Source organism: Orcinus orca, chromosome 10, assembly GCF_937001465.1.
Source record: "Orcinus orca chromosome 10, mOrcOrc1.1, whole genome shotgun sequence".
In the NCBI taxonomy this organism is placed as follows: Eukaryota; Metazoa; Chordata; class Mammalia; order Artiodactyla; family Delphinidae; genus Orcinus; species Orcinus orca.
This window is the reverse complement of record NC_064568.1, coordinates 52475065-52495184: the sequence shown is the minus strand read 5'-3', so window position 1 is coordinate 52495184 and position 20120 is coordinate 52475065. Positions and strand designations below refer to the sequence as shown.

Genomic DNA, 20120 nt, shown 5'->3' with positions numbered 1-20120 from the left:
ATAGATCAATGGAACAGGATAGAAAGCCCAGAGATAAACCCATGCACCTATGGTCAACTAATCTATGATAAAGGAGGCAAGGATATACAATGGAGAAAAGACAGTCTCTTCAGTAAGCGGTGCTGGGAAAACTGGACAGCTACATGTAAAAGAATGAAATTAGAACACTCCCTAACACCATACACAAAAATAAACTCAAAATGGATTACAGACCTAAATATAAGACTGGACACTATAAAACTCTTAGAGGAAAACATAGGAAGAACACTCTTCGACATAAATCACAGCAAGATCTTTTTTGATCCACCTCCTAGAGAAATGGAAATAAAAACAAAAATAAACAATTGGGACCTAATGAAACTTAAAAGCTTTTGCACAGCAAAGCAAACTACAAAAAAGACGAAAAGACAACCCTCAGAATGGGAGAAAGTATTTGCAAATGAATCAACGGACAACGGATTAATCTCCAAAATATATAAACAGCTCATGCAGCTCAATATTAAAAAAAAAAACTCAATCAAAAAATGGGCAGAAGACCTAAATAGACATTTCTCCAAAGAAGACATACAGGATGGCCAAGAAGCACATGAAAAGCTGCTCAACATCACTAATTATTAGAGAAACGCAAATCAAAACTACAATGAGGTATCACCTCACACCAGTTACAATGGGCATCTACCAACAACAAATGCTGGAGAGGGTGTGGAGAAAAGGGAACCCTCTTGCACTGTTGGTGGGAATGTAAATTGATACAGCCACTATGGAGCACAGTATGGAGGTTCCTTACAAAACTAAAAACAGAATTACCATATGACCCAGCAATCCCACTACCGGGTATATACCCTGAGAAAAACCATAATTCAAAAAGACACATGCACCCCAATGTTCACTGCAGCACTATTTACAATATCCAGGTCATGGAAGCAACCTGAATGCCCACAGGCAGACGAATGGATAAAGAAGATGTGGTAGATATATACAATGGAATACTAAGCCACAAAAAGGAATGAAACTGGGTCATTTGTAGAGACTGTCATATAGAGTGAAGTAAGTCAGAAAGAGAAAAACAAATATCGTATATTAACGCATATATGTGCAACCTAGAAAAATGGTACAGATGAACCGGTTTGCAGGGCAGAAAGAGAGACACAGATGTAGAGAACAAACGTATGGACACCAATGGGGGAAAGCGAGTGGGGGTGGGGGGTGGTGGTGTGATGAATTGGGAGATTGGGATTGACATGTATACACTAATATGTATAAAATGGATAACAAATAAGAACCTGCTGTATAAAAAAATAAAATTCAATAGAAAAGAAAACGAAACCACAGGCGGCGGTGGGGCATTAAGTTTTTCACCTGCTATTGTTTCTGCTCTGACACTTTATTAAGCAATAAAGAGCAAAGAGAAACCAAGGACCATATAAATCTGGGACACACACTGTATGAATCTCCAAAGAGAACATGAATCTTCTCACAGTTCCCAAAAAACAAAAAACTTTCTTCAACTATAGACAATTTTATATCATAGGTTTGTGGATTGTTTTATAGATCCTGAGATATGACTTGTATATTGATAATAAAAGAACCTCAGGAAATTCCCTGGTGGTCCAGTGGTTAGGACTCTGCACTTCCAAAGCCAGAGGCCCAGGTTCAATCCCTGGTTGGGGAACTAAGATCCCACAAGCTGCACAGCGTGGCCAAAAAATAAAAATAAAGGAACCTCAGCTTAGCCCGCCTCTGGGTAGCAAAGCTTGGAGGAAGGTCAGCAAACTGACTCTGTGTGTGTGTACATGCACAAGCGTGCAAACATGTGCATTTGGGGTTTGGTTTTGTTATGTTGTTAGAAGAAGACCGACAATTTTTCCAGCAATGTGCCCATGACAGAATGCTGGAAGAATGATCTAGCGATCAAATCACACTGTTGCAGACAACTCTGGCCCATCAGAAAACCTGCGAGGTGGATATGCCTCGGGGGCGACAAGACCTACAGTTCCGGCCACATGCTGGGCTCCCCCGAGACCTGAGGAGAATGCTTAGCAGACCTCAGCTTTCAAGAAGCAAAGAGAAGGGGAGAAAGTGGACAACAGGACATAACACCAGCTGGCTTTTCACCAGGCTCTAGGGCCACAATGGGTTAAATAAAGTACAAGTGAAGGGGCCTCTACTAAGAGCTGGTTCTAGAGGAACTTTGAGCGGAGGACACCATGACCCTTAAAAGGCTTGACCTGTGCTCAGATCACAGCCCCACGGGCACTGGAGGAAAGACTGACAGTATACGGTCCAGGAAAATATATACTGAGCTAATATGAAAAATCTGCCCAAGTCCTGAGGCTCAGCCAGGTTTGCGATCACTCACCTTTTGTTTGTCCTTAATTGCTCAGTTAATTAGGACAAACACTTCCTAATGTCAGCTCCTCTCCCCACCCCAGGGGTAGGAGAAGCAGCATCTGTCACCAGAGTCCGCAAACCCGGCAAATTGTTAAAGGTGATTTTTAAAAAAAATCAAAAAACAAGAGAGCCATCACCATGGTAACTGTGAACCCAAGAGGCCCGTCTGAAAAGTTCCCGGGAGAAGAACGTACCTCTCAGTTTGTACATCTCCCCATTGGCAGAGTACACGACCAGCATATGAGGCACTTCGTCACTCAGGGACACGATGGCGCCAGACAGAGACAGGGCCCCTCGGGGCTTCTGGTGTTTGCTTTGCTCATTCACAAAATACTGCAGGATACCAGCCTCAAAATCCAGCACAAAGTACCTGTGTGGAGAAACCACAGTGCATCAGTTTTCTCTCCAAGCAAAGAAGAAAAAGAACATAATCCTTAAATTGACATCAAGGCTCCCAATCCAGGATGCTGGAAGCTAAACGTCCCTGCCAGGCACCCACACAAGTCATCCCCGTGTAGGGAGAGAGCACCCAATTCTTAAGTCAAAGCAGAACTGTCATGGCCCCTGGGGCAAGGGCAAGGGCCAGGCCCATTCTCGATTCGGTGCAATGCCCGTTCATACGTAAGCCTCAGAATGGTAAAGAAGAGAGAAGCATTGGGACACAGACTCTGGTAACAGGCTCCACGTGACCTCACAGGAACAGCTGAAATTCACAGCCCAGAAGCAGCAAACTGGGCCAGACTCCAGCCAACAGCCTGGGCACTGTATGGGGCCTGAGCTCCAGAGCTGGTCAATCCAGCCAACTGCAGGTGCTCACACAGCCCCCTGGGCACCCTCCAGCGGGCCCTTCCGTGGATCACTTTTCACACAAAGGGACAAGATTCCCTCCGCTCTGGGAGGCTGTAATGCCACTGGAGTCTACATTCAGGGTGAAAACAGGGAAACTGCTAGTTGCTTGAATCACTCAAACAAATCTTGGTAGCTGAGTACCTGGCCTGTTGATAGTCACCATCTATCACCAGGAAGTAATCAAGACAACTTCCCCTTCTCCACCAGGACGAGTTGTCTTCATGTGAGACCCACAGGCCCCCTGCGACCCAGAGGCTCACCACAGCCCCTGCTGACTCTCCCAGCCTCTCACTTTCTGCTCCACCCACGCTGGCTCACCAGCTGCCTTCCACCACTTTGCTCATGCCGTTTCCCCCACCTGGAGCAGTTACTCGAAGTGATACAGATCGTTACCAATCCACAACATCGAAACTCTTCCCACAATTGGGCTTCGCATCGCCATCCAACTGCACATCAGTAGGTTTGTCTCATTAAAGAAAGAGTCCAGACATTGTCTGACACACATGGCGCACACAAGCCACAATACCAGTCTCAAATCAACCACGGCGCAATTGGGGGGTGGGAGGAAGCAAGTTCTTCATCAGCTTGAGATATACTTGCCACCCCTGTGGCTAGAACGTGGTTCCCTGCCCTATTTACTGCACGGTAACTTCAGGAACAACTCAGGTGCCACCAACTTGAGAAAGCGTCTCCTGACCAGGTTAAATCTTCCTCCCACAAGCTCTCACTCTGAACTCACCCCTCATGGCCCTGGCCTCATCGGGTGTCTACATTTGCAGGATTATGTGATTCAATGTCTGGTTCCCCCCAGACTCTACGCTGTTCGGAGGCGGACAGTGCCTGACACCTCGCTGATACTCAGTTAATATTTATTCAGTGAATGAATGAAAGGGAGAAAACTACCAAATTCCACCCTTTTCAATCCGTGCACCAAAGCAGCTGGGTCACCACTGTGAACTTGCAGAGGCACTGGAAAATATGTCACACTTTTGAGGGATATAGAGTGATGCTCAACATCGGTCAGATATAAAGCATACGAACAACTCAGGCAGTTTTCACAGTTTCGATACTAGTTGCACTGCATTCCTTTCAAAGACATAGCATCTTTGCAAAGCTGGGTTTTCAGCAGTTGCTGGGTTAACAAGGAAACATCAACAGGGAATAGGAAGAGGGCAACGATGCCAACAAAATCCCAAGGTTTGAGAGAGAAGCTGTGCAGAATCCGCAGACACACACAGTCCATCAACAAGCACTTGCAGTTATTTAATGGAGAAACATATTCATAACGTAGAAACATAAACATTTATGTTGATTATTTTTTCAAAAGGCCACTGAGTTGTTAGGACATCAATGTTTGGAGCTGACTGCTTTAATAATAATTTTTAAAAAGCTGGGGCTTCCCTGGTGGCGCAGTGGTTGAGAGTCCGCCTGCCGATGCAGGGGACACGGGTTCGTGCCCCGGTCCGGGAAGATCCCACATGCCGCGGAGCGGCTGGGCCCGTGAGCCATGGCCGCTAAGCCTGCGCGTCCAGAGCCTGTGCTCCGCAACGGGAGAGGCCACAACAGTGAGAGGCCCGCGTACTGCAAAAAAAAAAAAAAAAAAAAAAAGCTGACTGCTTTCATAATAAATGAAACTGTAGGATATTTTTTAACCTCTAAGCACCACGAACCAAGAAAGTTTACAAAATTCTGACTTAATTGATTCTCACAGTAACCGACAGACAGCCATCATTATTCCCCATTTTACAGGCACTAAGACTCAAAGAAACTCAAAATCTAAGTCCCACTTGTCTGTGTCCAAATCCACACCTGGTTCAGTCCAGCACTCACAAACTCTCCTTCGAGTCTCACGCAAGTCCCCCCGCTTGTCGCTTGCTCCGTGTCACCTCTCCTGTATCCACTTAGGTACTTTATTCTCCAAAGCTTCCTGCTCCAACAGAGCTAGCCAGGCTGAAAGCACCTTTGCCTGGCCACAGAGGTCCCACCTCATCCCCATCCCACAGAGCAGGCGCACCTGACAACCCAGGTCTCAACCCTCCAAAACTCCAATTCCTCTAAGAAACATTAATTATTTGTAACATTCCAAATGTCCTGGCCAAGGCTATTTACCTTTTTTACCCCTCTCCTTCCCTGTCTCTCGAGTCACAATAATAAGGATATACTTCTGGTATCCACGATTAGCATGGATAAATCAAGACACAAAAATGTGCTCCTGGACCAGGACTATTCAAAGTGCGGTTCCTCGCCCAGCAGTATCAACATCACCTGGGAGCTTATCTGAAACGTAAATTCTTGGCCCCACCCAAGACCTGCTGAATCAGAAACGGGTGGGGGTGTGGGGCGGCCAGGAGGCTTCCAGGTGATTCTGATGCAGCTCAAATTTGAGAAGCACTGGCCTAAACTAATAGCTCATCACCCAATCCCTACCCTCCATTTCCAGGAGACACAAGCAGAATACATTACCCAGCTTTCCTCGTAAGGACGTGTGGCCATTTGAGCTGTAGCCAACAGAATGTGAGCAGAAGAAATGCAAGCCAGGCCTATAACATACAGACAGACGCATGCACATGTGCGCACACATGTGCCCACACACACACACACACACACACACACACACACACACACACATACAGATTGGAATGGAGACACCCTGCAGGGCAACTCGGGATCCACAACAGGTGTGGCAAAGACACAAGAGGGAAGCAGCCTGGATCCCCGAATTACCACCTGGAAGAGAGTCACCTCATTTCTACATGGATGAGAAAGAAGCTTCTGCTTATTAGGCCACTAAGATTAGTTAAAGAAGCCAGCCTGACAAATTCACAAAAAATATTTTTTAAATGTCTATTTTCACATCCTTCTACTTGAAATGTGCTCCTCTCCTCCCTTCTGTGATGTGAAGACCAAATTCCGTCAACGAGAGAATACCTGGGGTGATTTCTGAGCCGCCAGTGGTCACATTGTTCAAATGCTGACCCTGCGCTTCTCTCTAAGAGTAAATGTTCTCACGAAATTGAGTTATATGTAGTGAGGTGGATGGACCTAGAGTCTGTCATACACAGTGAAGTAAGTCAGAGAGAGAAAAACAAATACCATATGCTAACACATATATATGGAATCTAAAAAAAAAAAAAGAAAGTGGTACTGATGAACCTAGTTGCAGGGCAGAAATAAAGAGGTAGACATAGAAAACGGACTTGAGGACATGGGGTGGGAGGGCAAAGCTGGGGCGAAGTGAGAGTAGCAACGACATATACACACTACCGAATGTAAAATAGTTGTCTGGTGGGAAGCAGCAGCATAGCACAGGGAGATCAGTTCGGTGCTTTGCGATGACCTAGAGGGGTGGGATAGGGAGGGTGGGAGAGAGCCTCAAGAGGGAGGGGATATGGGGACATGTGTATGCATATGGCTGATTCACTTTGTTGTGCAACAGAAACTAACACAATATTGTGAAGCAATTATACTCCAATAAAGATCTATTAAAAAAAGAGCAAATGTTTTCCACGTGACCTATATTTAATGTCAGCACAGTCATGGTGACTGCAGCTGTGCAGACACGGCTCCTGGCAAATCACAGGATGAAGAGCAAGAATCCGTACAAGCGTAGGGAAGGAACCTCGGCTCCGACTACAGCATTCTGTGTCTCCAGCCGCCCCTGCACCCCCCAAACCGCTCTGGCAGAGCAGCAGTGTCCCCCATCCATAAACATGCCTCCTTTACACAGCAGGAAGTAGGAAAGGTACTGCATCGCATAACCTGAACAGGCTTCAAGGAAAAGGCAAGAGCAAGTGGCCCTCAACTCCCCTGCCCACCCCCCATCCACCCTGTGTCGTTGGCTGGAACGGAGAAAGGGCTGAACACCTCTCTCCCCTTTCTGCTCTGCCCACTCATCAACCAGGCCCCCATCAGCCTTCCCCGCTCCCAGAAGCAGCTTCACAAACGCATCCTGCTCAGACCAACCATATATTTGCAAAGGACATTGTTAAGAAGCTGGTACCAAGAAATGAATTGAATACTGGGGGTTTTTTTCAATAAGGATGACAGAATAACCAGTTGAGGTCACATTATGCAGAATACGGGAACACATTAATGATTTTTCACATTACCTATTTCAAAATGACAACTTAATTCTAACCCCCTGCCTCAGGCAGAAAAAAAAACATATTTCCACTGCTTCCTAAAATAGTTTTAATGCAAATGCACAGGTTTGAATCATGTGCACTAAGCAAGGTCATCAATAATTTACTCCTTTTCTAAAGACAGTTAAAAATTCCATCGTATTTGGAAGGGAGTGAAAGGAGAATATCTGATTAAAAATTACAACAGACTAAACATCAAGTGTTCTTTCAGGATGGTCTTTGAAAGTTGATTTAGATTGTGTCCCATGCAGGTAGGAGCTGTCCACGCGGCACTAAGAAGGGCATTGCCTGGGGGTCACATCCCCTGGGAGGAAAGAAATTGCATTTGGATCCCCGCAGGGTCAGGGCTCTGGTCAGGCACTGCTGTTTGAAGCTCGCTGCTGTATCTGAAACTCACAGCTTTCATTCTAAGTGGAAAAGTTAACCGTGTTCCTGGATGAGGCTTCATTAAATGAGGTGCAAACGCCGGATAAAATCCTGAAACATTCTTTAAGGTTTTTCCCTCTGGAGAAATGAATAAGACGCACCTAATTCCTAGTGGGTTCTTTTCTAATTAGCATCTCGAGCTTTAGTTTGCAACTTAACCAATGTGCAGGTGAACTTAACTGTATACGGAGGGAACATATTTTAGGGACTATGTTAACAGACCAAAGAGGGTGCTGAGAGAGAAAAGAGAGAAAGGGGGGAGACATCAAACCAACCCATGAAAAGAGCCACCAGTCCCGATCAGGCCAGTTTCGGGGTGGCAGCCTCACCCCGTCCCAAAGCTGGGACCCGCGGCGAGTGGCAGGCCTGCCTCAGGAGGGCTGAGGACAGGCCACTGCTTCAAAAACAACATGTGAGCACGTGCACAGACGTAGACACACCTGCATGCACACACACTCACACGCGCATACACATTCACGCTCACTTGAGCGGGCCTACACACAAAGTAGCTGCCCCTACCCATCACTGCTCTCCAAGCCTTGCCTCGCTGAGGGTCATCTGTCAACACCTGTAGCCTTTTAATTCCCACCCCCACCTGCCTGACATAGTTTCATGAAGGTTCAACTTCAGGATCTAGAAGTTGAAAACCAGACATATTTACTTTGAGAAGGTGGAGGCACACCAATGGCCGTTAGCATCCAGTTAGGAGCAGAAAAATAAAGGGAAAGGATTGGGGGGATGGTGGGGAGGGACATGGGGGAACCAGTTCATTAATGCCAAGAAGCAGAAGGTACAAGCAAACTACAAGAGGGTTACAAAGAGGAAAAAAATGCAGTGAAAAAAAAATCTTTCGAACAGGAACTTTGCCAGACAGGCTTGCTGCTGACAAAAAGCTAAATCATTTCATCTAAACTGAAAAGTGAAAATTAAAGCAAGAGGAAAGGGCTTGAGAAGGGAGGTGATGGCCAGGCCCATGATGCCTGAGCAGACACCTTTTACACCCACGGTAGTACTTCCAGGAGGGAGTCAGGACCCCTCCCGTTCTCCATGGGGCTCTGCCGCTCGCTCCACACCAGGCATGAGGCCCCGTCCACCACCCTCCACGCGCGAAAGCGGACCAAGCCCCCAGCTCGCACAGGCATTTTTCCTGTTGGGATCTGCCTCACCTTCCCAGGCCCTCTATTTTCTTTCTTCTTTTCCCCCCTCGCCCCCACAGTATTTATTAACTATTTATCAAGAGAAGCTATTCTTGGTGGGAATGTAAATTGATACAGCCACTATAGACAACAGTATGGAGGTTCCTTAAAAAACTAAACATAGAACTACCATACGACCCAGCAATCCCACTACTGGATATATACCCTGAGAAAACCATCATTCAAAAAGAGTCATGTACCACAACGTTCATTGCAGCTCTATTTACAATAGCCAGGTCATGGAAGTAACCTAAGTGTCCATCGACAGATGAATGGATAAAAAAGATGTGGCACATGTATACAATGGAATATCAGCCATAAAAAGAAATGAAATTGAGTTATTTGTAGTGAGGTGGATGCACCTAGAGACTATCATACAGACTGAAGTAAGTCAGAAAGAGAAAGACAAATACCATATGCTAACACATATATATGGAATCTAAAAAAAAAAATGGTTATGAAGAACCTAGGGGCAGGACAGGAATAAAGACGTCAACCTACTAGAGAATGGACTTGAGGACACAGGGAGGAGGAAGGGTAAGCTGGGACGAAGTGAGAGACTGGCATGGACATATATACACTACCGAATGTAAAACCGATAGCTAGTGGGAAGCAGCTGCATAGCACAGGGAGATCAGCTTGGTGCTTTGTGACCACCTAGAGGGGTGGGATAGGGAGGGTGGGAGGGAGATGCAAGAGGGAAGAGATATGGGAACATATGTATATGTATAACTGACTCACTTTGTTATAAAGCAGAAACTAACACACCATTGTAAAGCAATTATACTCCAATAAAGATGTTAAAAAAAAAGAGAGAGAGAAGCTATTCTTTAGCCCAAATATTCACACTTCATAGTTCAAGAACACAGCTCAGTGACAAACTTCCATGGAACTGAACCCAAAGAAATTCTTTACATTCCAAAATACTTTGCACTCTGAAAGATGCCAACCTTCTTCACTGCCTCAAACTCTTTCATCACGGATTCATAATTTCTGAAGAAATCTGCATATGCCAGGCCCTCTGTCTTCTGAGAAGGTCCTGCTGGAGGCCACCTGTGCCTTGTCCTGGCCATGACAACAGTGACCTTTGTTCTTCAGCTAAAGACCCTTCTCTGGGTTGGGTGACTGACTGCCTAACTGTTCCAGAATCCCAGTCCACACGCCAGCAACACACCAAAATGGCAGCGGCTTGGTCCTGCCGGCCTGGAGCGTCCTGCTCTCCCCACAGTCCCAGGGAGGCCTTGCCCGGTGCAGGCACTACACACCCATATTCCAGGTTTCACCTGCCTTCCAATTCCCTCTTGCCCACAACCACCCGAAATAGCACCATTTCTGAGATCTAGTATCACCACGTTTCTACAACTTCCAACCTATTGCTTATAGAAAATAAAAACTCAAGGAAAATCAGCAAAGCAAAGCAAAGCATACTCGTGAAGGGAAGGAGGATTTCAAATTGTGGGTGTATTTACCTAAGTTTACCTTAAGTCTTCAAAAGGACTATCAGCTGCTGATCATTGATTAAATACCTCTCATCTTCAGAGATGAATGTATCAAAGTTTACCCCAGAGTTACTTCCGTGGAGCTGCCTGTCTCACATAAGAGAGGGTGTCTCTGCCTCTCCAGGTGGGCCTATGACACGCTGGCCACTGTGGTCTCCTTACCTCAGAAGGGTTCACACTCAAAACCCTTAAGAGTTTCTGGCTTGAGAAAGAAGGATAAATCTTCCAGAATTTCTCTCAGGATAACCAAACTTCCTGGAGAGGATAGACGATGGATCCAAGCATCAAAACCTCACAACAAGGTTCCAAGGCACAGCACCTGCAGGCAACCTCGATCCCAGCCAAGTGTTAAAGTCTGGAATCCTCTCAACACATGAAACTGGGGCGATGGTGAGAGAAAAGCAGAGAGGCCTTCTTACATCTCTCAAATCCCTACTATTCAACCTGTCATCAGAGACTTCCACAACTGCCACCACCCCCCACCAAAAGCACTAAGTGAGAGACTCCAACACACTCCAGAAAGTACTAAACTGTCAGAGGGCCCTAAGGCACATCACCAACTCAGGGATAAATATACTCTGTCACATAACTCAGCCATTATTAAAAATATCCAGGCATGCAATACAAGTTCCACCTCAAATGTATCAGAAAAATGTCATGTACTGTGGCCTGTCTATAGCAGAACCATTATGCTGGTCTTCAGATGTCTTAAAAATATATAAACTGAACCACTGATAAAAATGATTGCTAATGTTTACAGAGCACTTTCTATGTGTCACGCATTTGTGCTGCCATATTATCTCATTTACACCTCCCAGCAGTCCTAGGAAGTAGATGTGACCATAACCTCTTTCTACAGATGAAAATTTGAAGCGCAGAAAGGTAAAAAAACACGCTCAAGATCTTACGGAGAGGAAGTTATGGGGTAGACTTTAACCAGGGAATCTAGCCTTACAGGCCATGGCTCAAAACTAAGATACCTTGTGTTTATTAAAATACCGTTTTCACTACAAAGATGCAAAAACATAGGGTCAAAACGGACAGACAGATAAGAAAAAAAAAATTAAACACAATCAGATTGGGAGATTTTTAGAATTCTCCTTTCACCCAGAGTTGGACAGATATGCAGAAAACAAACGGGGATATATAGATTCAAAACAATATATTCCCAAGTTTTATTTCAAATGTTACAAATAATTACATACTCCAATGAAAAATATAACTTCTTTTTAGATGTGCATGGAACATTTTCCAAAATGTTGTCTAAAAAAACATCAAACATCTAAAAGTAGAAATTTTATAGGGCACAATGTTTGCACCTCATAGCAAAATAACATCTGACATGTTAAATACTTAAAAATAATAAACTAATAGTATTAGTTTTAATAATATATTCACATATAATTATGTCATATTATATATTAGTATTAGGAGAAAATATGGGTGGATATTTTTAAACAGTTAGGGTGGGGAGGGCTCCATAACAAGAGATTGCAAAACCATAAAGAAAAGTATTGACACATATTCCTAAATTTAAAAAAATCTCCAGCTAGGGCTTCCCTAGTGGCGCTGTGGTTGAGAGTCTGCCTGCCTATGCAGGGGACACGGGTTCGTGCCCCGGTCCAGGAGGGTCCCACATGCCGCAGAGCGGCTGCGCCCGTGAGCCATGGCCGCTGAGCCTACGCGTCCGGAGCCCGTGCTCCGTAACGGGAGAGGCCACAACAGTGAGGGGCTTGCGTACCGCAAAAAAAAAAAATCTCCAGCTAAAAATAATCCATAAATAAAATTAAAAGACAACCAATAAAGCAGAGTTTTAAAAAAGAATACTGAAGTGTCTTGCCTTCTAAAAAGAATGGTTTTTTTACAGTTTGGGTTACTTCCTCCTGCTTCTGAATCAGCCTGGAAGCTTATTAAAAATGTGGATTCCTGACTCCCAGCCCATACTTAAAAAATCAGAGGCTTCCCTGGTGGCGCAGTGGTTGAGAGTCCGCCTGCCGATGCAGGGGACACGGGTTCGTGCCCCGGTCCGGGAAGATCCCACATGCCGCGGAGTGGCTGGGCCCGTGAGCCATGGCCGCTGGGCCTGCGCGTCCGGAGCCTGTGCTCCGCAACGGGAGAGGCCGCAACAGTGAGAGGCCCGCGTACAGCAAAAAAAAAAAAAAAAAAAAAAAAAGAATCAGATTCTTTGTGGCTGAGATCAGGAAATCAGGAAACTGAATTTCAAAGTTTGCCTAGATCATCCAAGTAGAAAAACCAGTACAAAATCGAGTCAGGATAAAACCTTAGAGTGTTACTCACACACTTTTTTTTCTGGTCGTTCAAGCTTTTACCCCTAGGCATTCATTCAACAAACATCTCAGCACTATGGGCCCATGCAACCAAGCAGAACATATTATTTAAGCGTGAGCTGACCTCATTTTGTCTTGGTCTGAAAGAGCCAAAGCCCTGCTCCTAAATCACCACAGCTCAGGCAGTAGGTATCTTGGCTCTGTTACATTGGAAGTATTTTTGAGAAAGATTTAAAGAAAAGTTACGAAGTCACCAGGCCTGGAGTTCCTGTATAATCGGATCATCAACTAGCATCACGCAGGCGCCCACCTGCGCAGAGCAGCCCCAGCCCAAGTGAAGCACCTGAAGATTAAGGGCCACCAGCCCGAGTGGCTGCTGCCTTGGGAACCGCCTCACCTGACAAAGGACCAGCATAACTCACAGTGAACTCTTAACACAAGATCTGATGTACTGCGCTTGGATTTGATCTATCATGACACTCCATCTGCTTTTAAAGACCAGGTGATTTAATACCAGGAGCAAGAACTGAGAGCTTTCTAACACAAGTTAGTACAGGCTCTCAGAATATTGCCCCGTCACCTTCTGAACTCCTATTAACTCTTAGGTTTCCAAGGACATTAGGTAAGAACTTCAACTACTACTTTAACTAAACTGTAAAATATCGAGACCCATCTTAACGCTCACAATTCATTTTCATTCTTGCCATCAACAACACATGGAACTTACCTGGGAATCCTTGAGATGGACCGAGTCTTGAATCAAGTCTCTGCCTATCACTAAGAGCTTCAACATATACATCAAGTCACAGTGAAAAGGATTCTGATACTGGCTAAAGCCCCGGGACAAAGACGAGTGGGAAGCCCAGGCCTGGTACCCATCAAAATGAAGAGAGATGGGAAGCTGGCCTGTGGAGACCAGGGAAGCAGTGAGGAGCAGAAGCAGGCCCCTAGGCTCAGCTATTCTGCCCCAAATATCCAACTGAGTCAGGCCCTAAGCCCCACTGTCCCTGGATCAGAGCATCCTTTATTTTTCCCTATGGTTACACGGCATATAGGAAAGAGGTGTGATCTGGCAGCAAGAGGCCTGACTAGACCTGTGGTTTTCAAACATCTGCTGCATCAGAATCACCTGGAACCTTGTTAAGACACAAGTTCCTGTGCCCCTCCCCCAGATTCAGGAGGTTTGATGCTGATGCTGCAGGCAGGACCACACTTTGAGAGCCACTGAATTCTCACTTTTGTGAACTTGGCCACGGTACTTAACCACCCTGAGCCTCGATGCCCACGCCGGCAAAAGCACAAAGCTGGCTCATTCTCTTTGGAACCATTCCACCATCGCTGTGCCTCAAGGTCTGTCTGGTTATAAAACCAGAACTTCCAAAAGTCCACATCACATTTCTGAATGCAGACAGTGAGTCGGATCCAATGCTCATATTGCATTGTATCAGCAACAGCAGTTTAGTTAATTGACTACAAAGCCAACAAGACAGAACTTAAAACACAAGCCAGTGTTTGCTCTTTTTTGGAGGTGCCATGGCAATATTATTTGGCAAGGTTCTCAGTGTGGTCAGCTGTACCATGTTCTGTGATATGGGTAAAGCATTGTGGATACATTTACTCATTCTATGGTTAAACAAAAGAGAATCTACATAAGCCCAGCTATTTTTAAAGAATTTAGCTTTGGTTCCAAAACTAAGTTTTATTTCCAAGAATTTCCTCGTTTCTTAAAAAAAAAAATTTTTAACTGAGTACCAACCTTGCTAGGCACTATATGCTAAATGCTAAAAATATATTGGGGGGGGCAACAAGGTCCCTGATCTGATGGGGGCTTGGAAAAATGGTGCCAACAGACAATAAAATATTTACAAAAATAAACGTGTGACTATAGCTGTGCTGAGCCTCATTTCTCAAGACAAAATGTCCATGAACTGGTGAATGGTTAAACAAACTGTGTTACATCCATACAATGGAATACTATTTAGCAATAAAAAGAACACAGTACTGATACATGCTACATGGGTGAACCTCAGAAATATGATGCTACATGAAAGAAACCAGATGCAAAAAGATTATATATTATATGATTTCATTTATATGAAGCGTCCAGAAAAGGGAAATTTATAGAGACAAAATGCAGATGAGTGGCTGTCTGGGGCTGAGGATGGGAACAGTATTAACTACACACTGGCTAGAGGCAATTATTTTTGCTGATAGGAATGTTCTCAAACTGGATTGTGGTGACAGTTGCACAACTATATAAATTGACTAAAAATTACTGAACTGTATACTTACAATGGGTCTATTTTATGGTGTGTAAATTATACCTTAATAAAGGTGTTTTTAAAAAACGTCAACAATCCTGGCAATAGCCTAGACCAGGGTGGAGGTGACAGAATCACTGCAGGGGTACAATTGTCAAGACCTGATAATGAACTGGGAATTCCGTTTGGGGACTGTTGCACTTCACACGCCTTTAAAACTTCCAAAAGGTGTTGACTAGCAATTGGATGAATGGATTTGGAACCCAGAGAAGGTCTGAGCTGGAAATATAAAGATGAAATCATCTAAAAATAAGTAGCCATGGAAGCCAAAGCCATGGGTGAGATTGCACAGAAAGAGAATACAGGGAGGAGAAGGGGGGCAGGGATGAGGGGGCCCAGGATCAAGACGTGAGGAACTACAACATTAAGCAGGAAGAGAGGCGGACAGAACAAGACAGAGAGGTAGGAGGAAAACCAGAACCCCAGAAAGAGAACGTTCACGAAGGCAGGAGTAATCATCTGTGTCAAATGCTAACAAAATGTCAGTAAGATAGGAACTGAAACATGTCTTCTTTGTGACCATACATGATCTATTTGTATATTTAAAGATTCATGGAGCTTCCCTGGTGGCGCAGTGGTTGAGAGTCCGCCTGCCAATGCAGGGGACACGGGTTTGTGCCCCGGTCCGGGAAGATCCCACATGCTGTGGAGCTGCTAGGCCCGTGGGCCATGGCCGCTGAACCTGCACGTCTGGAGCCTGTGCTCCGCAACGGGAGAGGCCACAACAGTGAGAGGCCCACGTACCGCCAAAAAAAAAAAAAAAAGATTCATGGATTTCCATAACCCTAAGTTTATTGTGAAGCAAATCAGTTCCTGTTGGTGTGCAAGCCCAAGAGAAAAGAACTTCTCTTTTCTTCCAAACATGTACTGAGTCCACCAGCTGTTTCCCAATACTCATGTTCCATTTTTACTAGAAACAGTGGAAAGATGGATCTCTGGGTTGAAACCAGGGGCTGCAACCTCAGCTCTAGCTAGGATTAACTTGTGGTCTGAAACCAAGTATAGTGGGGACAGCGGACTACCTACCCCACCTACCAAATATCTATTGTCTCTCTCAAATCAAGAGAACTCCAATTTTTATGTGGGCCAATACATGATGCCAGAATACATTTCCCTGCCTTCCTTTCAGCTAGATGTGGTCATCTGACTAAGTTCGAGCTCATGAAGAACAGTGATGAATTAGATCCCTTCCCCTCCTCTACCTGCTTTTTTGGAAGGTAGATGTGATGGCTGGAATTCCAACACTCCTTTTGGACTTTGAGGACACAGCCACACCCTAGGGATGATGAAGCAGAAAGTAAGAAGGAGCATGGGTCTCTGAAATCTGTAGAACCCCCAAACCAACCCTGCAAAGCTTATGCAAAAAAGCATGCATGTACAATGGAATATTACTCAGCCATAAGAAAAGAATGAAATAATGCCATTTGCAGCAACATGGATGGACCTAGAGATGATCATACTAAATGAAGTAAGTCAGACAGACAAAGACAAATATCATATGATATTGCTTATAGGTGGAATCTAAAAATAAAAGATGCAAATGAATCTATTTACAAAACAGAAATAGACCCACAGACATAGAAAACAAACTTACGGTTACCAAAGGGGAAAGGGGGGAGAGATAAATTAGGAGTTTGGGATTAACACACACACACTACTAGATGTAAAATAGATAAACAACAAGGACCTATACTATATAGCACAAGGAACTAGACTCAATACTTTATAACAGCCTATAAGGGAAAAGAATATGAAAAAGAATATATATATGTATATATATATATATGTATGTATAACTGAATCACTGTGCTGTACACCTGCAACTAACACAATATTGTAAATCAGCTCTACTTCAATTAAAAAATAAGTAAATAAAAAGTAAACAAGAAGGATCTAAAGGTTAGCAACAACAAAAAAAACCCTGCCTTTATCTTATGGTCCTTCTATGGAGGAGAGGAGGGAAGGTGGAAAAGACAGTACTTGCTCAGATTGGCCTAACCCTCTGAGGTAGGTATCATTACTACCCCTTTCTAACCATGAAGAAACAGAGAGGGGCTCTCTTTTACCAGAGTCACACAGCCCATAGGCAGTAGAGACAACGTGAGCCCAGGCAATCTGCCCCTAACCCCTGCACCATCCTGCCGGTCTCAGAAAGCTGTGAGCACACTAAATCTCCCCCCTCAGGACAAGGCGCCTCAGCCTTCAAGCATCTTCTAAGCAGAGCTGTGCGGTGGGAGAACGCACTGGTCAGGAAATGTCGACTATTCAGACTGCAAGTCAGAGGCGGGATGTCTGCTCAAACCAGTGAACTCGGCTGCCCAGTGGCAATTTCTCCTCTATGGATTCTGCAGGCAGCTAACACCGAAGAGACGGGGAGGAGAGGAGATGAAAGGGGAAAATCCAAACAGGACCGTCCAAAGAATTCTCACCAGGGCTGATGGGCTTCACCCCAGAGAGATCAGCGTCTTGCCTCTTGCGGCCGCCGTGGGCAGCTGGCTTGCTCACTCTCTCCCTGGTCCTCCAGGAAACCGAACACTCAGCAGGAGCATCGTAGCTCCCCCGCCTATGGATCTCAGGGCTGGGAAGGAAGGACAGGGCAGGCCTGGCAACAAGTCCCAGGCACTAATGCAAGAATAAGCCAAGATGACAGATGGGCAGATCAGATCAGCTCAGCTCAGGTTGCCACCAAGGGCCCTGGAAAAACACACACATTCCCAAAGGGAAATCCGCATGCTGGCTAGCTCTACCTGGCACGTCATTAAACTAACCTGAAAGGGTCCAACGTACCAAAAATGCTGCCCAAAACAAGATTAAAGTCTCAACTGTTCCTCCAACATATGCTCTGAGGCCTCCATGCAACACGATCCACCGTGACCACAACACCGGGGCCAAAACAAAGCCACCCTGAGGTCGCCGGGTCCTCCTGGGAGTTGTGGACACAGCACGCTCTCTGCGGACACAGAATCCTGAGCGGGGACACAGAGGCCCAAGTGTCCACACATGCCCACTCGCCGCCACAGACTCTCTCAGGGAGCCCGAGTCATAATCATTTCCAACCTGGTCTGACCTTGTCAAGATCTGCGCCTGGGGAAGCCGCTGGTGTTTTGCCACTGAGCCCAAGGAAACATGGAACCTCCCCAATTTTCTGGGGAAGAGGAGGTGTCAGCGAGTGGATAGAATTCCCAGTTTTGAGGTTTTTCTCGAAAGAATTTTTCTAGACGCAACTACCAACATGTCTCTAGTGGCCACGAAACAAATGAACACACAACAAAGAAATCAGGTAAGAAAAGTATCTACCTCAAAGGACTTTTTTGAGAATTAAATAAGTTATTATTTGTAAAATGCTTAGAACAGTGTCTGGCACACTGCTAGCAATATATATATTCCACATATATAAACAATATATATACGCAAATATTTCTCAAATAACATATTGAGGAGATAATTGGCAATTACCCTTAAAAGAATCCTGGTCTTTTTTTTTTTTTTTTTTCATTTTACAATTAAGGAAAGAGCTTTTATTTTATTATTTTTGTTGTTGGGGACAGCAGGTTATGGAATTTACTATATTCTAGTTGCTGAGCTAACAGCTCTGGGACATAGATATTACTTCTATTCTACCAATAAAGAAACAATATGCAGAAAGGAATCCTGGTCTTATTTTTTTCAGGGGCATGTGTCTGTGATCTTGTACTGGATACACACCAGTTGTGACTCCCTACTCCCCAAGTTACATGACGACAACAAACCTGTCAACATGTCAGAGCGAGTGGCATTCCACAAAGAGCACCGCGTCCAAGAGCCTAATGGCTGCTCATCTCAATAATGAGATTTAGGAGGATGAAGATTAGTAAATATCAACTGAATCCCAAACATCAGCGGTATTTTCCAAATCTGATTTGAAATGCCCACTACACCATCTCCAGAACAAACATCTAACCGTTCTTAGCAAGACAGTTCAGCATTTCTTGCCAAGAAACTGTCACCTGATTCGCCATTCTGACTCTTCCCATCCCTCAAAGAGTGGGAAACAGGAGAAAGAGAGGAATGAAGAGATGTGTGTTCTCCACAGACAGGGACGGTCCAGCCCGAATTTTGAGCACCGGTGGCCACTGTTCGACCTTATTAATCTCCTCTCCTGTGGAGGCAACATGAGTTTGGGGGCTCCCCACTAAGCTGTGTGGTATTTCAAGAACGCACTGCAGACAGTGCACTCAAAGACGTAAATATCAAGGACAGGCAGCATGACAACTATTTCGTTTGCCTGGTCAGTTACTTGCCACTTCAGCTTGCAGAGCAAGAGCAAACAAAACAGTCCACTTCACAAAAAGCTAATCTCCTTTCAGTTGATTCTTCAAGTTTCTCATACCCTCCCCCAACCATCTCTTAAATTGTTTTTCGTAAAATATATATGACCTGCCTGCTCCTACCACTCCCAGCCAGAATTCATCTCTCTTTCATCAACCCTCCCGCAGCCGACTGTTGGAGCTGAAAAGGTGGGAAATCACTTGGCTTCCTATTATCATTATTACTGTTATTATTATCATCATCATCACCATCATCAGTTACACGACTATCTCTGCCACCTAAGCTGGAAACTCCTTTGGGGCCATGTCACTTGATTAAGAATCCCTCTGGGCCGGGCACGGTACCTCACATGTGAAGGAGGCAAATACAAGTTCCCTGATGGACCAAGGTGAAGGTCAGTAAACAAAACGTGTCCCTTCATTATCATTTATTGTCCTCATTTACCTATTATCACCACCATCACAATCAGAATAGAAAGCTCTCTAAAACCAAAACTATTCTCCATCACCAAGGACATTTTTAGTGCTCTATGAATACGCCTGAGACTCCACACCAGGATGGGAAACTTTGCTTTCGTGAAATCTCAAGTCATTGACTCTGCATCTTACCCAGTGTACTTATCCCTGATTAAAGACCAGCCAGTCAGCAGAATAATCAATCCCCAACCATTCAGGACCTAGTTCATCCATCTGGGGACCAC

At 44.9% G+C, this 20120-nt stretch overlaps 1 protein-coding gene and 1 non-coding gene across 8 annotated transcripts in view; one reads left to right on the top strand and one right to left on the bottom strand.

The window, feature by feature from the left end:
• The window catches only part of OSBPL10 (oxysterol binding protein like 10), a 377433-nt gene that overhangs the window by 190985 nt on the left and 166328 nt on the right, over positions 1–20120 (bottom strand). For all 7 annotated transcript variants that reach the window (XM_049715907.1, XM_049715906.1, XM_049715903.1 and 4 more), the window contains one exon: positions 2586–2761. In XM_049715907.1, the coding sequence (XP_049571864.1) occupies positions 2586–2761 (176 nt within the window). The remainder of the gene's footprint in view (positions 1–2585; positions 2762–20120) is intronic.
• TRNAW-CCA (transfer RNA tryptophan (anticodon CCA)) lies at positions 1600–1672 on the top strand. The gene has a single exon. It is a non-coding gene; the product is annotated as a tRNA-Trp (tRNA).